The following is a 16169-nucleotide window of genomic DNA, read 5'->3' as shown; positions in this document are numbered from 1 at the left end:
TCCTTCTTGCCCTGTGCCTGACAGGGGAGGAAGTACTATAAGAGGTCTGGGCTACCAGGGTGGGAAGCCCCTAAGCCTGCCCCAGGGGAGAGAGGCAGTGTAGTGAGCTGGACAGGATGTGGCTCCCAGCATCGGTGGTCATCTTCCCCTCACCTACTTCCCCCAGAGGCCACAACCCAACCTCTGTCTTCCTGGTACCTGGAGCCCTGCTTCCCTGCCCCCACGCCAGCCTCGATGTTGGCCCCCAGAGGCCTGGGTCATAATTGGTCTCAGACCCAGATTGCCTTGTGTCCCTGGTCCCCCCTCCCCCGATCCGAGTCCACCCCAAGCAAACCATTCCCACGGTCAGCAGGGGGCAGGAGAAAAGAACCCGGATTAGGTCTTGGAATCCCTGGAAGCTAAGTTTGGAAAGCCAAACAGGGTGAGAGAATGAATAGTGCCACTGCGCAGCTTGGAGGATCATATATCTGAACTGGGAGGTCATTGAGTCTAGTCTCTTCATTTTACACATGTGGAAACCGAGGTCCCAAGGTCACACAAGCAGCAAGCAGCAGAGCCGAGATCTGAACCCAGGCCCCTTGGGTTCCTCCAATTCCAGGCGTACCCCACTCACCCCATCTATAGAATCACACGAGGGTCACCTAGGGCTCCACATTTTGCCTCCTTGGTGTGGCTGTGTAGCCGGTTGGGCTAGGTATTGCCAGGCCCTTGGAGGCGGCAGAAGGGAGCTGTGTGCTCCCTGAAAGACAACAGAGACCCGGCCGCAGGTAGAACAGAGGAGGAGCCCACATCACACTGAAGATCTCACCTTCTTCCTGAGGGAAGGAATGAGTGGCCGGCCCAGCTCCAGGGAGGATTGTTCCATTTTGTACCCCGATGCCCAATCAGAGGCTCTCTGCCTCAGAACTGGCTCGGAACTGCCCGCCAGATGCTTCACTTCTTTCCCTCTTCACTCCTTCCTTATGTTTTGATCAATTTCCAATCAGGGTCATAGGGTCCAACCCTCACATGCTCCAGAGAAGGAAACTGAGACTGAGAAATGGAGAGGGGGAAGTACCCATGGGCACACAGGTAGTGATTGACTCTGCCAGGATTTCAAGGCAGGTCCCTTTTTCTCCTTGTGGTCGACTCCCATTCCCTATGGAGAGGATAATAGCTAAGAATAATAGTCACCATTTACATGGTGCTTTACTTAAGGTCTGTAAAGTCCTTTATGAATATTATCTCATTTGATGCTCACAACAATCATTGGGGAGGAGGGGGTTAGGTATGTGCTGTTATCCCCATTTTAGAGAAGAGGAAACTGAGGCTAACTGGTAAATCTCTAGTAAATCTCCAATTCAGGATCTGAACTCAGGTCTTGCTGACTCCAGCACTAGCTACCTATCTGCCTTTAGTTCACAGAGGAGGACACTCAGAGAGCCCTAGGTTAGGGAACTTGCCAGAACCTGCAAGTTGCAGAGAGGGGATTTGAACCCAACTCCTCAGATTTCCAACCCAATGGATTTAGAACAGTTCCAGAGTCCCAGGCATCCCGACTCCCAGTTCTTGGCTGGTTCCCTCAGGCAGCTGTGCCTGCCTTTCCTGGCTAACCTTTTCCTGGGGTTGGCATGGGGCTTCCCCTCAATCTGTTTGAGGCAACATCAGCTTTGGGCCACGGGGAGGGGCATGAGATGGGGCAGGCAGTGCTTCCTGTATTTTGAAGGGTGACTGAGCTGACTGAGTGAAGGAAGGGTGCAAGCTCAGAGTGGGGAAACCACAGGCGATGAGTGATTGGTGCGGGGATCAGCTTGGACTAGTCCGGCCCCCGCCCGAACATCCGCCCGCCAGCCGGGCCTCCCTGAGAGCAGCGGCCTGCCAGGCCCACCACCTGCCATGGTGCCGGGCAGCGGGCGGCCCCAACAGGTGGATGGAGCGGAGCCTGTGGGATGGGAGGATGGAACGGGATCCAAAGCCGCCCCGCTTCCGGGCCTTATTCAGCCTCTGGCTGCCCAGGAAACAGCGGGCAAGGCCCGCTGGGGCACCAGTGCCCACCATGGGCCCCAGCCTGAGCCAAGGCACGGTTAGTGATGGCATAGGAGGGATTCGGCAGAAGGACAAGTGAGGGAGCAGCCAGGAGGAAGGAGGGGAGGGGAGGGGGAGATGCTCAGGAAGGAGAGACCGGCCAGGGAAGGGAAGCTTGGGGTGGGGAAGAGCCACCAAGAGGAAGTCCTTCCTTTCTTGAGAGCTTGGTTCGTCATCCCTCTTCTAGAGCAGGTGTTCTTAGGAAAACTCTGTGTGTGTGTGTGTGTGTGTGTGTGTGTGTGTGTGTGTGTGTGTGTGTGTGTGTGTGTGGAGCAGGCCGCAGGGGGAAGTGGCCTCTTCCCATCCTCAGTGCTTCTCACTGTGGCTTGGATCCAGCCCCAGCAGGGTCTGTAGGAGCATCTGAGCTCCTCAGATCTCCAGCTTCAGCCTGGGTCCCATCCAGGGACGATGCCTGCAGCTGGTGTCCCGGGGACCTGTGGAGCCGCCCAGTGCCAGGTGTGGATGGCAGAGGGGCTGGGGCTGGTGGCCTGGGGATAGACAGGGCCAAAGGAAGGAGCCTGACAGTATGTGTAGTTAAGGGAACTTGAGGGAGCTGGAGGGGGAGTCTGGGAGATCTTTGACCTTGGGAGGGGCTATGTTCATGGAGGAATTGAATCGCCCTGTGGGTAGAAACTCTAAGGAAGCGTGGTAGGAGCTGGGCATGCCTGGTAGGCTGACTGTGGCTCACTTGTGAGTCTCCCATTTAAGCAAGGACGCTGAGGTGTTTGCACTCACCCCCAACGGCTCTCTGAGGGCTTCCTTCCCACATGGGTGCTGGGAGTGTGTTCAGTGTGTCCCCCATTTGAGGAGGAATTCTCATGCTGCTGGCACCCCCTTGAAAGCTCTCTGGGCTCCTGTTTGGTGGCTTCCTGGGCCAGCAAGCCTGCTGAGAGTGGCTATTAGCACAGCCAAGACATGGGGCAGAGAGGCAAACAGAGTGGGTGTGAGGGATGGAGGACAGAGACAAGGAGCCTCACTTCCTATTGTGGCCAAAACAAAAGCTACCCTGAATCTTCCTCTCCCCACCCCCTCGAAGCCCTTCCGGGGAGAGGGGAGGAGCAAAGCAGCTTGGGCAGGGTGATCTCATCTGTGAGCCCTTGGAGGAGTTCACACCCTGCCTCGGAGCCCCCTTCCCCAAGCTGCAGCTGGGGAGTTGAATCGATGCCAGGGCACTGAAGCTTTGGGGACTGGTACTGGTCATGCACGAGGGGACCAGGCGGCTTGGCAGATGGGTGATGCCCATGTTGGCCAGCAGTCTCCGCTTGTTGTGCCAATGAAACAAGGGCACCCAACTGTTACCTTTGCTGGTGCCCAAGTTTGGGGGGGAAGAGGTAGCAAAAGATGCTTACGTCCCTGCTTTAGCTTCCTCTCCTTCTGGCAGCTAGCATTGGTGAACAGGAGTGCTCTGCCAGGCAACCACCTGGCAGTGCCTACCTGAACTCCTGGGAGCAGCCCCGGGCATGTTATAATGGAAAGAACTCTGCCCCAGGAGTCAGGAGAATTGGCTCTGCCACTGAAATCATGTGTGACCTTGGAGATGTCACTGCCCTTCTCTGGGCCTCGATTTCCTTATCTATAAAATTAGGGAGTTCATCTAGATGGTCTCTGCATTCCCTCCTAGCTCTAAATCTATAATTCTATGATCATAAATAGTTATCCTTCTCAGCTCTGACATTCTGGGTTCTAAGGGCCCTCCCAGCTCTGACATCCTGTGTTCTAAGGTGTCTCCCATCTCTGACATTCGGTATTCTAATGGTCCTCCTGCCTCTGACATTCTGTGTTCTAGAGCCCCTTCCAGCCCTGACATTCTATTTTCTGAGGTCTTTCCTAGGTGTGGCATTCTGTGGTTCTGTGGGGGTACCTGGTCTCCCTAAGGATTGGACCTTGCAGAAATGGGCTTAGGATGACGGATCGTGTTAGCTCAGTCTGTGAGAGATCCCAGAGATCCTCAGCCCTGCCTCATTCACCCATCCCCTTTCCAGCTCCATTCAGCAGCTACTACTGTTTTCTCTCTCCCTCGTCAGCAGGATGAAGGTGTCGTCAAGGAGATCTCGATTACGCACCACGTCAAGGAGGGCTCGGAGAAGGCTGACCCTTCCCAGTTTGAACTCTTGAAAGTCCTGGGCCAGGGTTCCTTTGGCAAAGTGAGTATTCTGGCCATCAGGAGGTCCTGGCATTCTCGCCAGGTCAGCTGTGGTTGGGCAGTGGTGTCTGAGTGCTGAAGTTGGGGGGTGGGAGGGAGGAAGGCTGCCCCAGGCTCCTACTTGGGCAGAAAGATAGAATTCTCAAATTGTTCTAGGCCTGACTTTGGTCCTTCCAGCCCCTCTCCCCACTGCCCCCCACCAACACCTCCTGCCTCCTGTGTCTCCCCCTCATTGTGGTCCTTCTCTTCTGGACCACCAATTTCCATCTCCCCCCTCCCTTTTCTGTCCTTGACACTTTCTTCTCCCACGTTGCCCAGGTCTTTCTGGTGAGGAAGATCACCCGCCCTGACAATGGGCACCTCTATGCCATGAAGGTGCTAAAGAAAGCAACCTTGAAAGGTAAGGGGGCTGGCTGCTAGCTCTGTGTAACCAGGGCAAAGGTGCCTAATTTCTGCCCTTGGGAACCCGCTGGTTCTGAAGGGAGAGACAGAGGCCCGCCCTTGGGAAGTCCTCAGTCTGAAGAGATAGGGCCCATCTCCAGAGACAGCCATGTGAGTGAGCAGAAGGAGATAAGGCTGAGCAGCATAGGGTGGGGCCTTGAATGCCAGGACCAGAAGTCTGCCCTCCATTAAATAGGCAGCAAGCAACCATCTCAGGTTCTGGATTAGAAGGGTGACATGGGATCCCAAAATGATAGAGCTGAAAGAGAGATTTTTTAAGATAAGTGATCCATTCTGCTTCAATGTCCCCTCGTCTCCATCCCCTTCTCTGTAGTCACAGCTGAAGCTCCCTGATTCAGTTCCTCACTGCCTCTCACCTGGACTATTGTAACACCCTCCTTATTTGTCTCCCTGTATCCAGTCTTTCCCATCTGTGTCTCACCTTCCTCAGAGTGGCTGACCTGACATCTCTGCAGGACATAGCTGATGAGCGAGTCAGTCCCCTGGCCAAATAACCCAGCCTTTCTAAGTTTATTACACATCATCTCCCATGAACCCCATGCTTCGGCCACACTGACCTGTTTGCTGTGCCCTCTGCAGTACCCATTGTGCCCTCTCTCGTCTCAGAACCTTTCCAGAGGCTAGTCCTCATTCCCAGAATGCTCAGCCCCCTCAACCTTGTCTCCTTCAAGGCTTGGCTCACAGGCCAGCTCCTACAGGGGACCCTTCCTCACTTCCCCTGGTTATTAGTAGCACGCAGCCCCAAAATTTGTAATGATTTTATATAAATCCTGTGTTTATTTTCTGTAAACATATTGTATCTCCCCTTCTGTTCTCCTAGTAGAATGACTGCAAGCTCCCTGAAGGCAGGGCCTGTCTGTCTTACTTTTTGTCTTTGTACCCTTAGTATCTAGCATAGAGTCTGGAAGCAATTTGGTATTTAATAAATACTTGTTGAGTGATTTACCGTATGTTAGAAGGTGGAATGTCAGAGCTGGAAGAGACCTTAGAACACAGGATATTAGAACATGGAAGGTTAGAGTGGGGACAAAGCTAGGAGGGACCTTAGAACATAGACTCAGAACATGGAAGGTTAGAGCTGGGAGGAACATTAGAACCCAGGATGTCAGAGCTGGGAGGAACCTTAGAACACAGAATATCAGAGATAGGAGGACCCTTTGAACATAGAATGTCAGAACTAGAAGAGATCTTGGAACATAGAATGTCAGAACATGGAAAGTTAGCATTGGGATAGACATTAGATCATGGGATGTCAGAGCTGGGAGAGACCTTAGAACCTGGGATGTCAGAGCTGGGAAGGAAGTTAGAACCCAGAATGTCAGAGCTGGAAGGGACCTTAGAACTTAGGCTGCCTGAGGTGGGAAGGGCCCTAGGACAGAGACTGTCAGAGCCAGGAGGGTCCTTAGAGCAGTAAATGAGCTGCAAGGAAATTTACAGCACAGAACCCAAGAACATGCCTGCAGTTCAGCCTTACCACTGAAGAGACCTTAGACATGGTCTCTCCATTTTGCTCTCAGCTGTGTGTTTAAAGGATCACACTGATGGTCTGTTAAGAACAGCTGAGGGAAGAGTCTCCAGAATCAGGGAGAGCAGTGCAGGTCCATCGTGCTGTTCAGGGAGGCATGATGGGGTCCTGATGGAGGCCAGTGGCGTGGGCCTAGGAAGAAGGATGGCCTTGAGAGGCCTTGTAAAAGACACCTTTTAGGAGCTGCAGGCCCTAGATTCCAAGGAAGTACAGGACATGACGGCGGGCTGACTCTAGGGCAGGGATTCTTAATGGACTCCAATGGGGTCTATAGGTAGATTTCAAGAACTGGGATGGGGGGAAATGCCATCTGTATTTCCACTAACCTTTAACTGAAATTTAGTATCCCTTCAATTGTGTAAGACTGATGCTGAGAAGGGACCCTAGACTTCACCAGGCTGCCCGAGACCACAACAGAGGAAAGGTTAAGTCCTCCTGCTCTTGCAATGTTGGAGGTCTGCAGGAAGGCTCTGGGTTTTAAACCTAGGTCAAATGGAGTGATTTCCTAGACAGGGAGAGGAAGATTGGGAAGGGCAATTGGCTTAGGTAGAGCGATCCTGAGCTGGGTTTGAAATACACTGGGCTGGAGGTGTTGGTGGTATCACCAGAGAGATGCTACAGACAGTAGTGAATGTGGGGCTAGAGACCTGGGCTGACTCCTCTTCCAGTATATGGTCTTCCTGTAGTTCTTTGGATGGAGACAGTTTGAGGGATGGGGAGGTAACAGGAAGAAGAAGGAGGAGGAAGAGGAGGAGGGGAAAAAAGAAAAGAAAAAGAGGAGATGACAAAGAAGGAAAAGAGGAGGAAGAGGAGAACGAGAACATTTCCAGAGAAAGAAACAGGAGGAGTGGTCAGAGAAAGAGACAAAGGCAGTGTGGCCAGAGCCAAGGGGGGCGAGATCTCCAAGGGGAATGGATTGGCTGATGGTCTCAGACAGATCAAGGAGACTGCGACCAAGCAGAGGCTGTAGGATCTGTCACTTGGGATGTCACTAGAGATGACTGTTTTGGTCCCAGTGGGGTGGGGGCAGCAGGGGCTTAAGTGGGTAATGAAGAAACGGAGGCAGCAGGTGTTGGACCACATGATAGAAAAGTCAGCGATAGAGGGAAGGAGTGAGACTGAACCTGATGCATTTATTCATTCAACAAGCAAGTACAAAGGGCGGCCTATGGGCCAAGCACTGTGCTAGGTGCCAGGAATACAAGACCAAAAGTAAATGGGTGCCTGCCCTCAAGGTGCTGATGTTCCCTTGGGAGGAAGAATCATGTACATAGACCATTGAATACAAAATAGAGACCGAGTCATTTCTGGAAGGGGTGGGGCAAGATCAGGAAGGGGTTGGTTGAAGAGGTGATGCCTGAGCTGACCCCTGAAGGAGGCAGAGGTGAGGGGGGTGGAAGATGGAATGTTGTGCATGTTGTGCAAGGTGTCCCATTTGGCTGGAAAGTAGAATGGATGTGGGGCAGAGGCTAGTACTGCAGGATGAGCCCAGAAAGACCGTGCTGAAGGGAGTTAGCCAGGAAGGTCTCCCGGAAGAGAGCCCCTTCAGTGGCTTGAGAGCCGTGTCTAGGCAGTTGCTCCCAGCGTCCGAGTTGGAGGGTGGAAGGGAGAAGGGCCGAAGTGGAGTCAAAGCTAAGGCGACAAGGGATGGGATGGGTCAGAGGGAAAAGGATGGGGGCAGACTGCGTGTGAGGCTGGAGGAGAGGCTGCCTTGAGCCTCAGCCTCCTGGTCCTTGGGAAGGGAACACAGAGTGACTTGGCCTCTTTTTACCCACATCTGAAAGTTCGGGATCGAGTCAGGACCAAGATGGAGAGAGATATCCTAGCTGACGTCAACCACCCATTTGTGGTAAAGCTCCACTACGGTGAGCAGCCCCCTCCCAGTCCCTTCTCTACCTCCACTATAGACCAAGAGCCATCCCAGCAGCCTCTGGTGCACCAGGGTCTCTCCCAGGACAAATTTTTGGGTATTGGGTTGATTGACTCTGCTCTGTGTGTGTGTGTGCATATGCATGCCCAAGGTCACCTCCAAGTCAGCCCTTTGACTGCCCTGGGCTGGGGAGGAATGGGAGAGCTTAATCTCTATCCCAACCAGGGATGCAAACGGCACATTGTCCTACATGTATCTCTGTCTGCCTCAGGGGACCAGACAGCTTCCTTTCCCCAAGAAAAAATCAGTCACACCCCACCACTGCCTCATTAAACTGTAAGCTCTTTCAGGACAGGGGCTGCCTTTTGCCCCTTTTTGTATCCTCAGATCTTAGCACAGTGCCTGGCACTTAATGGGTGCTTAATAAATGTTTATTGACTGACTGACTTCCCGGGAGGTTTTCTCAATTGTCACAGCACCCAGTGGGCACTGCCCATTCCTCCGAGCTACATATGCCCACCTCCAAGTTCTCGTGGGCTGTCAGTCCCAGGGGGCAGTGGGAGGAGCTCAGGCCAGGCATGCAGCCAGTGACACCCATTCCCTCTGCCGCAGCCTTCCAGACAGAGGGGAAGCTCTATCTCATCCTGGACTTTCTTCGGGGAGGAGACCTCTTCACACGTCTCTCCAAAGAGGTGAGTGAGCATCTTCCGGTGTGGCCCCGGGGCTCCTAACAGTTCTGCCAACAGGGGCTTAGCCTTTGAACTGCAGGCTGAGAGCCTGTGCCTTGTAAAGGGCAGGAAGAGGAAAGAAGAGGGGGAATTAAAGAAATCCCCAGGCCAGCCTCAGCTGTAGGCCTAAATGGTCAGGCCTTTACTGGGGCCCAGCAGGGTTGGGCAATCCAGAAGCACTTTAGAAGAAACTGCTGCCTCTCCCAAGAATGATAGCATCCCAGAGCCCAGTCAGGCTAAGGAAGGAGATGGCCCTCCAAATGGGAGAGTTGGGGTGGCTCTCTCTCCTTCTGCCCCTGGACCCTGCCGGACCTTGCTCTTGGGGTTGGTGGGGTTGGGCTCAGAGAAGCTGAGCAATGTGGGTAATGGTGCTTACTGACCCTGTCCATTCCCAGGTCATGTTCACAGAAGAAGATGTGAAGTTTTACTTGGCTGAGCTGGCTCTGGGCCTGGATCACCTGCATAAGCTGGGGATCATTTACCGAGACCTCAAGCCTGAGAAGTATGTGTGAGATGGCTGAGGATGGGGGAGGGCACCTCCTGTGAGAAGATCAGCCCTGTACCTGAGCCAGAATGTGGTCTGAGGGCTTCCAGAATGCTCCCAAAGAGCCTCTTCCTCAGCTTGTCACCAGCACAGTGCCTGAAATTCCACCATTAACAAGCCATTCCTTTGGACCAATTAATCATTGCCCTCTCCAGATTCCGTTTTTTTTTGTGTGTGTGTGTGAGGTAATTGGGGTTAAGTGACTTGCCCAGGGTCACACAGCTAGTAAGTGTCAATCCTCTGAGGCCAGATTTGAACTCAGGTACTCCTGACTCCAGGGCCAGTGCTCTATCCACTGCGCCACCTAGCTGCCCCTTCCCCAATTTATTTTTAATTTTTTTTCCCTTTTCTTATATGGGAAAAGTCAGTGTGGAAAAGTAAAAAGAGCCAGGGACAGGGGCCTGAATTCTTATTTAGTTCTGTCACTGATATACTGTGGGACCTCAAGCAAGTATCATAATCTTTCTGGATCTACATTTTTTCCTTGTTAAGATTAAAATGGGCTGAACTCTAACATCCATCCTAGCTCTAACCTTTGTCCTGATAGTCTGCATTTTACAATTACTTAATGTGTTCAGATGTACCTCCGAGGAGGTTATATCATGGAATACTTTTAGGCACTTAATAAATACTTGTTGGTGACAATGATTAAAGAATTATCAGTCATTGACACCTTAGTTTGAATTAGTGTATCTTCTAAGTTAACTGGGCAAAAAAGCCCCAGAGGAGTATAGATTGATCATTGGAAAGGATTTCCAAGGCTGTGTTGTACAAGGGAGGGAACTGAGTCTTAGATGAAATGATTTGCCCAGGATCAAACAGGCAGTAAGAGATAGAAGTGAGATTTGAACCTGAATCTTGTTGTTCGGTAAAGTCTGACTTTTTGTGTCCCCATTTGGGGTTTTCTTGGTAAAGACATTGGACTGGTTTGCCATTTCCTTCTCCAGCTCATTTTACAGATGGGGAAACTGAGGCAAACAGGGTGAAGTGACTTGCATAGGGTCACACAGCAAATAAGTATCTGAAGCCAGATTTGAAATTGGGTCTTCTGGTCTCCAGGCCCAGTGCTCCATCCACTGTGCCACCTGGCTATTCCTGAATTCAATTCTCTACCTTGCTAGCTCCCTCTGAGGAAGATAACTAATTTGGGAATTGAGGAAGAAGCATAATTTTGGATGGAGGAAAACTGACTGAAGGGGGCAGGAAGCCAAGGGAAGCCTAGTGGCTGGTGCATTCCCATCAGGAGGTCAGGGCAAAGGAGACTGAAGGGAGGAAGTGACGGATGCCCCTCCCCCCCACTCATCCCTTGAGGGACCACTGTGGTTCTAGAGTGAATTCTGAAGATGGGTTGAGTGTGCTGCTCATCCCTTTGAGGCTCAAGGATCTCAAGGCACTTTGTATTTCATTTTCATCTTCATGCTGGAGCTGAGCAAGATGCTTTTCTCCTTTTTTCCTTCCCCTGCCTTCAAAGAGCTTATTAGTGTGATAAGCCATATCACAGGTCAGAATAAATATCAATGAGGCAGAAAGCTGCAAGCAAAGCATCTGATGAAGTCCAAGGACTTGGTGCCATCTGAAGGGATCAGGGCAGCTTCCTGGAGGAGGTGGCCTTTGAGTTGGGCTGTTAAGGATGGGTAGAAAGGGAAAGGAAGGGGGGAGGTGAGGGCAATTTGGCCCAGGGAATAGCTTGAGCAGAACCCCCTGGAGGGGGAGCCCCGAGTAGTCTGGAGCGCAGAATAGATTGAGAGGCCTCGTTTGAGATATAGAAAGAGCACTGATGCTTGAGGCAGAGGGCCTGAGTTTCAGTCCTACTTCTGATGCTTACTGTGGGATTGTGGAGCTATACTCATCTCCCTGGACCTCAGTTTCCTTGTCTGTAAAAGGAGGGGCATGGCTAATGTAGACATTGGTTTTGCATGCCTATGTATTTGTCATGGGTTTTATTTTTCTGCCTTCTCAATGAGGGGAGAAGGGAGAGATTTAGGAGATGGAAATATAATAAAATTGAATTTAAAACCTGGGGAGAAAATGAAAGTAATGTAAAAACAAAAACTTTCAATAAAAATAACATTTTGTGGGGAGGCAATTGGGGTTAAGCAATTTGTCTAGGGTCACACAGCTAGTAAATGCCTGAGGCTGGATTTGAACTCAGGTCCTCCTGACTCTAGGGTTGATGGCTCTATCCACTTCACTACCTGGTCCCCAAAATAACATTTAGAAAATTGAAGTGACTTGATGACCTCTGAGATCTCTTCCAGGTAGAGATGTGTGATCCTAGGAGTTGTGGCTGGAGGGAGGGGGCACAGCTGACAGAATTCAGGGTTCCTGCCTCTTCTAGCATTGACTTGTTCTCTCCCCCATCCCTACAGCATCCTTCTGGATGAAGAAGGGCACATCAAGCTCACAGGTAAGTGGCCCCAGTCTTGGCCCCATCTGGGGATGCCTCTCGGGGATGATGGGAGGATTTCATCGAGTCTCAGGGCGGTGATGCCAACTCCTCTCTCCTGCCTCTCCTGGCTGCAGATTTTGGCCTGAGCAAGGAGGCCATCGATCATGAGAAGAAAGCCTATTCCTTCTGTGGGACGGTGGAGTACATGGCGCCTGAAGTCGTCAACCGCCAGGGCCACACCCACAGCGCCGACTGGTGGTCCTATGGGGTGCTGATGGTGAGAGCGCCAGGCAGGGGAGGCCTTAATAGAATGGTGGGGCTGACAGAGCATCTACTGGCAAGGAGGCTTTAATAGAACGGTGGGGCTGGAAGAGGTCACAGAGCATCTGCTAACAGCACCCTAAATATCACCTGGCCCAGGGGTGCCCAGCCCCAAGGGGAGAGGGAATGTTTCAATCTGATTTTCTTGAATTATAAAACAACCTAGTTCTGCTAGGCATGTTTAAACAAGAATCCAGTTAATCTCTTCATTTTATTTCTTATGTGCAGAATAAACTCAAGAATTGATTTCCCCCATTTCCCTATTGACTAGGGGGTATAGGAAGGATTACTGAAAGCCAAGAGGTATAGGGACAGAAAAAAAGGTCAGGAAGTTCTAAACTCATTTTACTTTTTCAATGATAATGATAATAGCATATTTATATAGCACATTAAGGTTTGCAACAAACCTTAACTTATTTGATCCTCACAACAACCCTTGGGAGGCAGGTGCTATTTGGATGGAGTCGAGAAGACTTGAGTTCCAATGTAGTTTCAGGCACTTACTAGCTGTGGGACCTTGGGCAAGTCACTCTACCTCTGTTTGCCTCAGCACCTACCTCCCGGGGTTGTTGTGAGGACCAAATGAGGGGATCATTATTAAATGCTTAGCATAGTACCCAGCACACAGTAAGCTGTAAGAAGTAGTAGTAGTAGTAGTAGTAGTAGTAGTAGTAGTAGTAGTAGTAATTCCCATTTTACAGATGAGAAAGCTGAAGCCCAAAGAGGTTGTGACTAGCCCAGAGTCACATAATTAGTAAGTGCCTGAGGCAGAACTTTCTTCCTGCCCACTGGGCAGCCTAGCCTTAGTTTGTTTAGAATTCTTTAGGGGGTTTTTACACCACCTCCATTTCTAAATCTCTCCCTCTTTTCTCCCCTGCCCAGTGAGCCATCCCTTCTAACAAAAATTAAGCAGAAAGAGAAAGGGCAAACAATAACGCAATTCAGCAAAACTAACCAACAAATCAACCGAGTGTAGCAGTTTATGCCATGTTTTGCACTCAGAGCCACAGTCCTCTCACCCCTACTCCCCATCATAAATGAAAGGAAGATGTATTTTCTCAAGGAGGGGCAAGGAGCAGGGATGACTTTCCCAAGGTCAAATAACAAGTTAGAGGCAAAGAAAGCCTTGTATTGTGACCAACTCTGTCCTGGGTCAGCCCCCACTGGGCAGCTCTGGTGCTGCCACCTAGTGGTCACTGGGAGCTGGCCTCCGAGATCAGAGGGGAGGGAGAAGTGTGTGTGGGGGTAAGCACAAGGGTTGGCAGGCCCAGACAGGAGGTCCCTGGACTGCTTCGGACCTATTTCCGTGGCCCCCCAGAAGGGAAGGACAGGAGGTGATGAGAAGCAGAAACCTGAATCCTCCTTGGACGTTGAGTCCAGAGGCCTGGGGCGGGGGGGGGGGGGGGGGTTCACCAGGAAGGGTAGGTGGATATGAAGGTGGAAACCCAGGGTCTGGCCCCAGTCTGAATGTGTCCCTTGTTCTCTGCAGTTTGAGATGCTAACGGGCTCCCTGCCCTTCCAGGGGAAAGATCGGAAGGAGACCATGACACTGATTCTCAAGTGAGCATCCCCCAAGGGATAGAGATTGTCCAGGCTAGGAGCAGCTTTAGAACATGGGATGTCAGAGCTGGGAGGGATCTTAGAACACAGGATGTCAGAGCTGGGAGGACCCTTAGAACACAGACTGTCAATGGTGGGAGGATTCTTAGAACATGAAATGCTAGAACACAGAATGTTAGACCTGGAAGGGAATTTTACAAGTTACTTAGTCCAACTCCTTTTCTTTACAGATAAGGAAATAAGAGAGGTTAAGTAGCTTCAGCCAGGTCACATGATGAGTTAACGGCAGGCTGGGAGTAAAATGTCTGTGTCCTGACTCCCTGTCCTCTGAGCCCTTCCCTCCCTCCTCATGTGTGCCAGGGCCTTCCCCACACACCTCCTGGTGATCTGCAGATAGCCACTCAGAGGGTGAGGTGGTACCAGCCCAGATGACTCATCAGTGCAGGGACAAAGGCATAGGAAGCCCATGCCTGCCGGCCCCGGGGGCTCCTCCTGCCCCATCCCTGACGATGCCCTGGTGTTGGTTTTTTTTTCAGGGCAAAGCTGGGCATGCCCCAGTTTCTGAGCACTGAAGCACAAAGCCTCCTCCGAGCCCTGTTCAAGCGGAATCCTGCCAACAGGCTGGGTAATGTCCTATCCCGGGGGGGGGGGGGGGGCAGTGGAAGGGAGGCGGGGTGTGCAGCTGTGGGAATATAGGTCCTGAGCAGACCAGGCCAGGTCAGGCTCCCAGCTGAGCCTGAAAAGCAGGCATTGTCCTTTGTGTTAGGGGAAGACAGTGGCTGTCACGTGAAGGCAGTCACCATTCTTGGATGCCCATCAACATGCAGTGGAGATTGTGGTACAACATCATCCTCACTCTCTCGATGGCCCACAAAACTGAGGCCTCTGGCTCCTGCAGCAGCTCAGCCAGTTCTAGGACCATGTCAGAGCTGGCAGGAACCTTTGAAATAATAACAATCACAATAAGATCAGTCCCAGGCCTGTTTCCATCTGAACTCCATCCAAAAAGATGAGAACAAGATGAATATAACACTTTATATGGTTCTTTAGGGTTTGCGGATACCACCCTAGGATGGGAAGTGGTACTATCTTTGTCCCATTTTGTAGATTAGAAAAATGAGGCTCAGACATGTTAATTGACTTGCACAGAGTCATACAACTGACCAGTGTCTTAGGCAAGATCGGAACCCAGGTTTTCCAGATTCCAAGTCCAGCATTCCATCCATGAGGTCACACTCCCTAGTCTGGCCCTCTCGTTTGCTGACTGAGTGAGTAGAAGCCACAGAAAAGGGAAATGGCTTACTCAAGATCACCTTGTTAGGATGGAACTCAAACCCAGGTCTTTTGGTTGCTAAATTCCAGTGCATTTTTTACTCTACCAAATTCATGCCTTGTCTAGGGCCAGGGGTAGCTGTGTCAGCAAGGCCAGAGAATAGCCCTACCAGGGTGATGGGAGCAGAGAGCAAAGACCCGCTGGGCAGTGAGCCAGAGGTCAGCTCAGCCACTTACCTTGGCTGTGCAATTGAAAGTTAGTTGCTTAACCTCTCTGGTCCTGTTTCCCTGTTTAATAAAATCCAGGATGATAAATACTACCTGCTCTCCACAGGTCCTAGATAGCCAAAGTGTGTGGGGGAAAGCCCATTAAGAGGCTCAAACTCCAGGATTTCTTTTCATCTGCTGTTCTGTCTGTCTGTATAGCTTATTTAATCCAATAAGTATTTTTTGTAAATGTGGGTCCTTTTCCCTTTTTTATGATCTCTTTGGGAAAAAGAACTGATAGTGGTATTTCTGGGTAAAAGGGTATGTGCAGCTTTATAGTACTTTGGGCATAATTCCAAATTGCTCTCCAGAATGGTTGGATCAGTTCACAACTCCACCAACAATGCATTAGTGTTCCAATTTTTCTACCGCTTCTCCAACATTTATTATTTTCCTTTTTTGTCTTATTAGCCAATCTGGTAGGTGTCAGGTGGTACCTCAAAGTTGTTTTAATTTGCATATCTCTAATCAATAGTGATTGAGAGCATTTTTTCATATGGCAATAGATAGCTTTGACATCTTCATCAGAAAACTGCCTGTTCATAACCTTTGACCATTTCTCAATTGGAGAATGACTTGGATTCTTATAAATTTAATTTAGTTCCTGATATATTTTAGAAATGAAGCCTTTATCAGAAGTACTGGCTATAAAAATTGTTTCCCAGCTTTCTGCCTTCCTTCTAATTTTGGCTGCATTGCTTCTATTTGTACAAAACCTTTTTAATTTAATGTCATCAAAATCATCCATGTTGCATTTCATAATATTCTCTTTTTCTTGTTTGGTCATAAACTGTTCTCCTTTTCAAAGATCTGAGAGGTAAACTATTCCTTCCTCTCCTAATTTACGTATGGTATCACCAATAAGTATTTCATAAGTGCTGGCTGTATAACAAGCTCTGAGCACATAAAGGGGATAAAGGGAAGTGTATGTAACAAATAAACAGGGGCAGCTAGGTGGCGCAGTGGATAGAGCACCAGCCCTGGAATCAAGAGTACCTGAGTTCAAATCCGGCCTCAGACACTT

General features: G+C 50.5%; 1 protein-coding gene across 8 annotated transcripts in view; it reads left to right on the top strand.

The window, feature by feature from the left end:
* Positions 1-16169, top strand: part of RPS6KA1 (ribosomal protein S6 kinase A1) — a 70934-nt gene that overhangs the window by 26059 nt on the left and 28706 nt on the right. For 3 of the 8 annotated variants that reach the window (XM_043997040.1, XM_043997036.1, XM_043997038.1), the window contains 9 exons: positions 4092-4208; positions 4526-4607; positions 7979-8059; positions 8677-8756; positions 9188-9294; positions 11706-11743; positions 11860-12002; positions 13536-13606; positions 14143-14231. In XM_043997040.1, the coding sequence (XP_043852975.1) occupies positions 4092-4208; positions 4526-4607; positions 7979-8059; positions 8677-8756; positions 9188-9294; positions 11706-11743; positions 11860-12002; positions 13536-13606; positions 14143-14231 (808 nt within the window). Of the gene's footprint in view, positions 1-1768; positions 2063-4088; positions 4209-4525; positions 4608-7978; positions 8060-8676; positions 8757-9187; positions 9295-11705; positions 11744-11859; positions 12003-13535; positions 13607-14142; positions 14232-16169 lie in introns of those variants that run through there. The other 5 variants (XM_043997039.1, XM_043997035.1, XM_043997037.1 and 2 more) reach the window with 3 other exon arrangements.

Source organism: Dromiciops gliroides, chromosome 3 (assembly GCF_019393635.1).
Source record: "Dromiciops gliroides isolate mDroGli1 chromosome 3, mDroGli1.pri, whole genome shotgun sequence".
Classification (NCBI taxonomy): domain Eukaryota; kingdom Metazoa; phylum Chordata; class Mammalia; order Microbiotheria; family Microbiotheriidae; genus Dromiciops; species Dromiciops gliroides.
The sequence above is the reverse complement of the archived record's forward strand: the minus strand, read 5'-3'. Positions and strand labels throughout refer to the sequence as shown.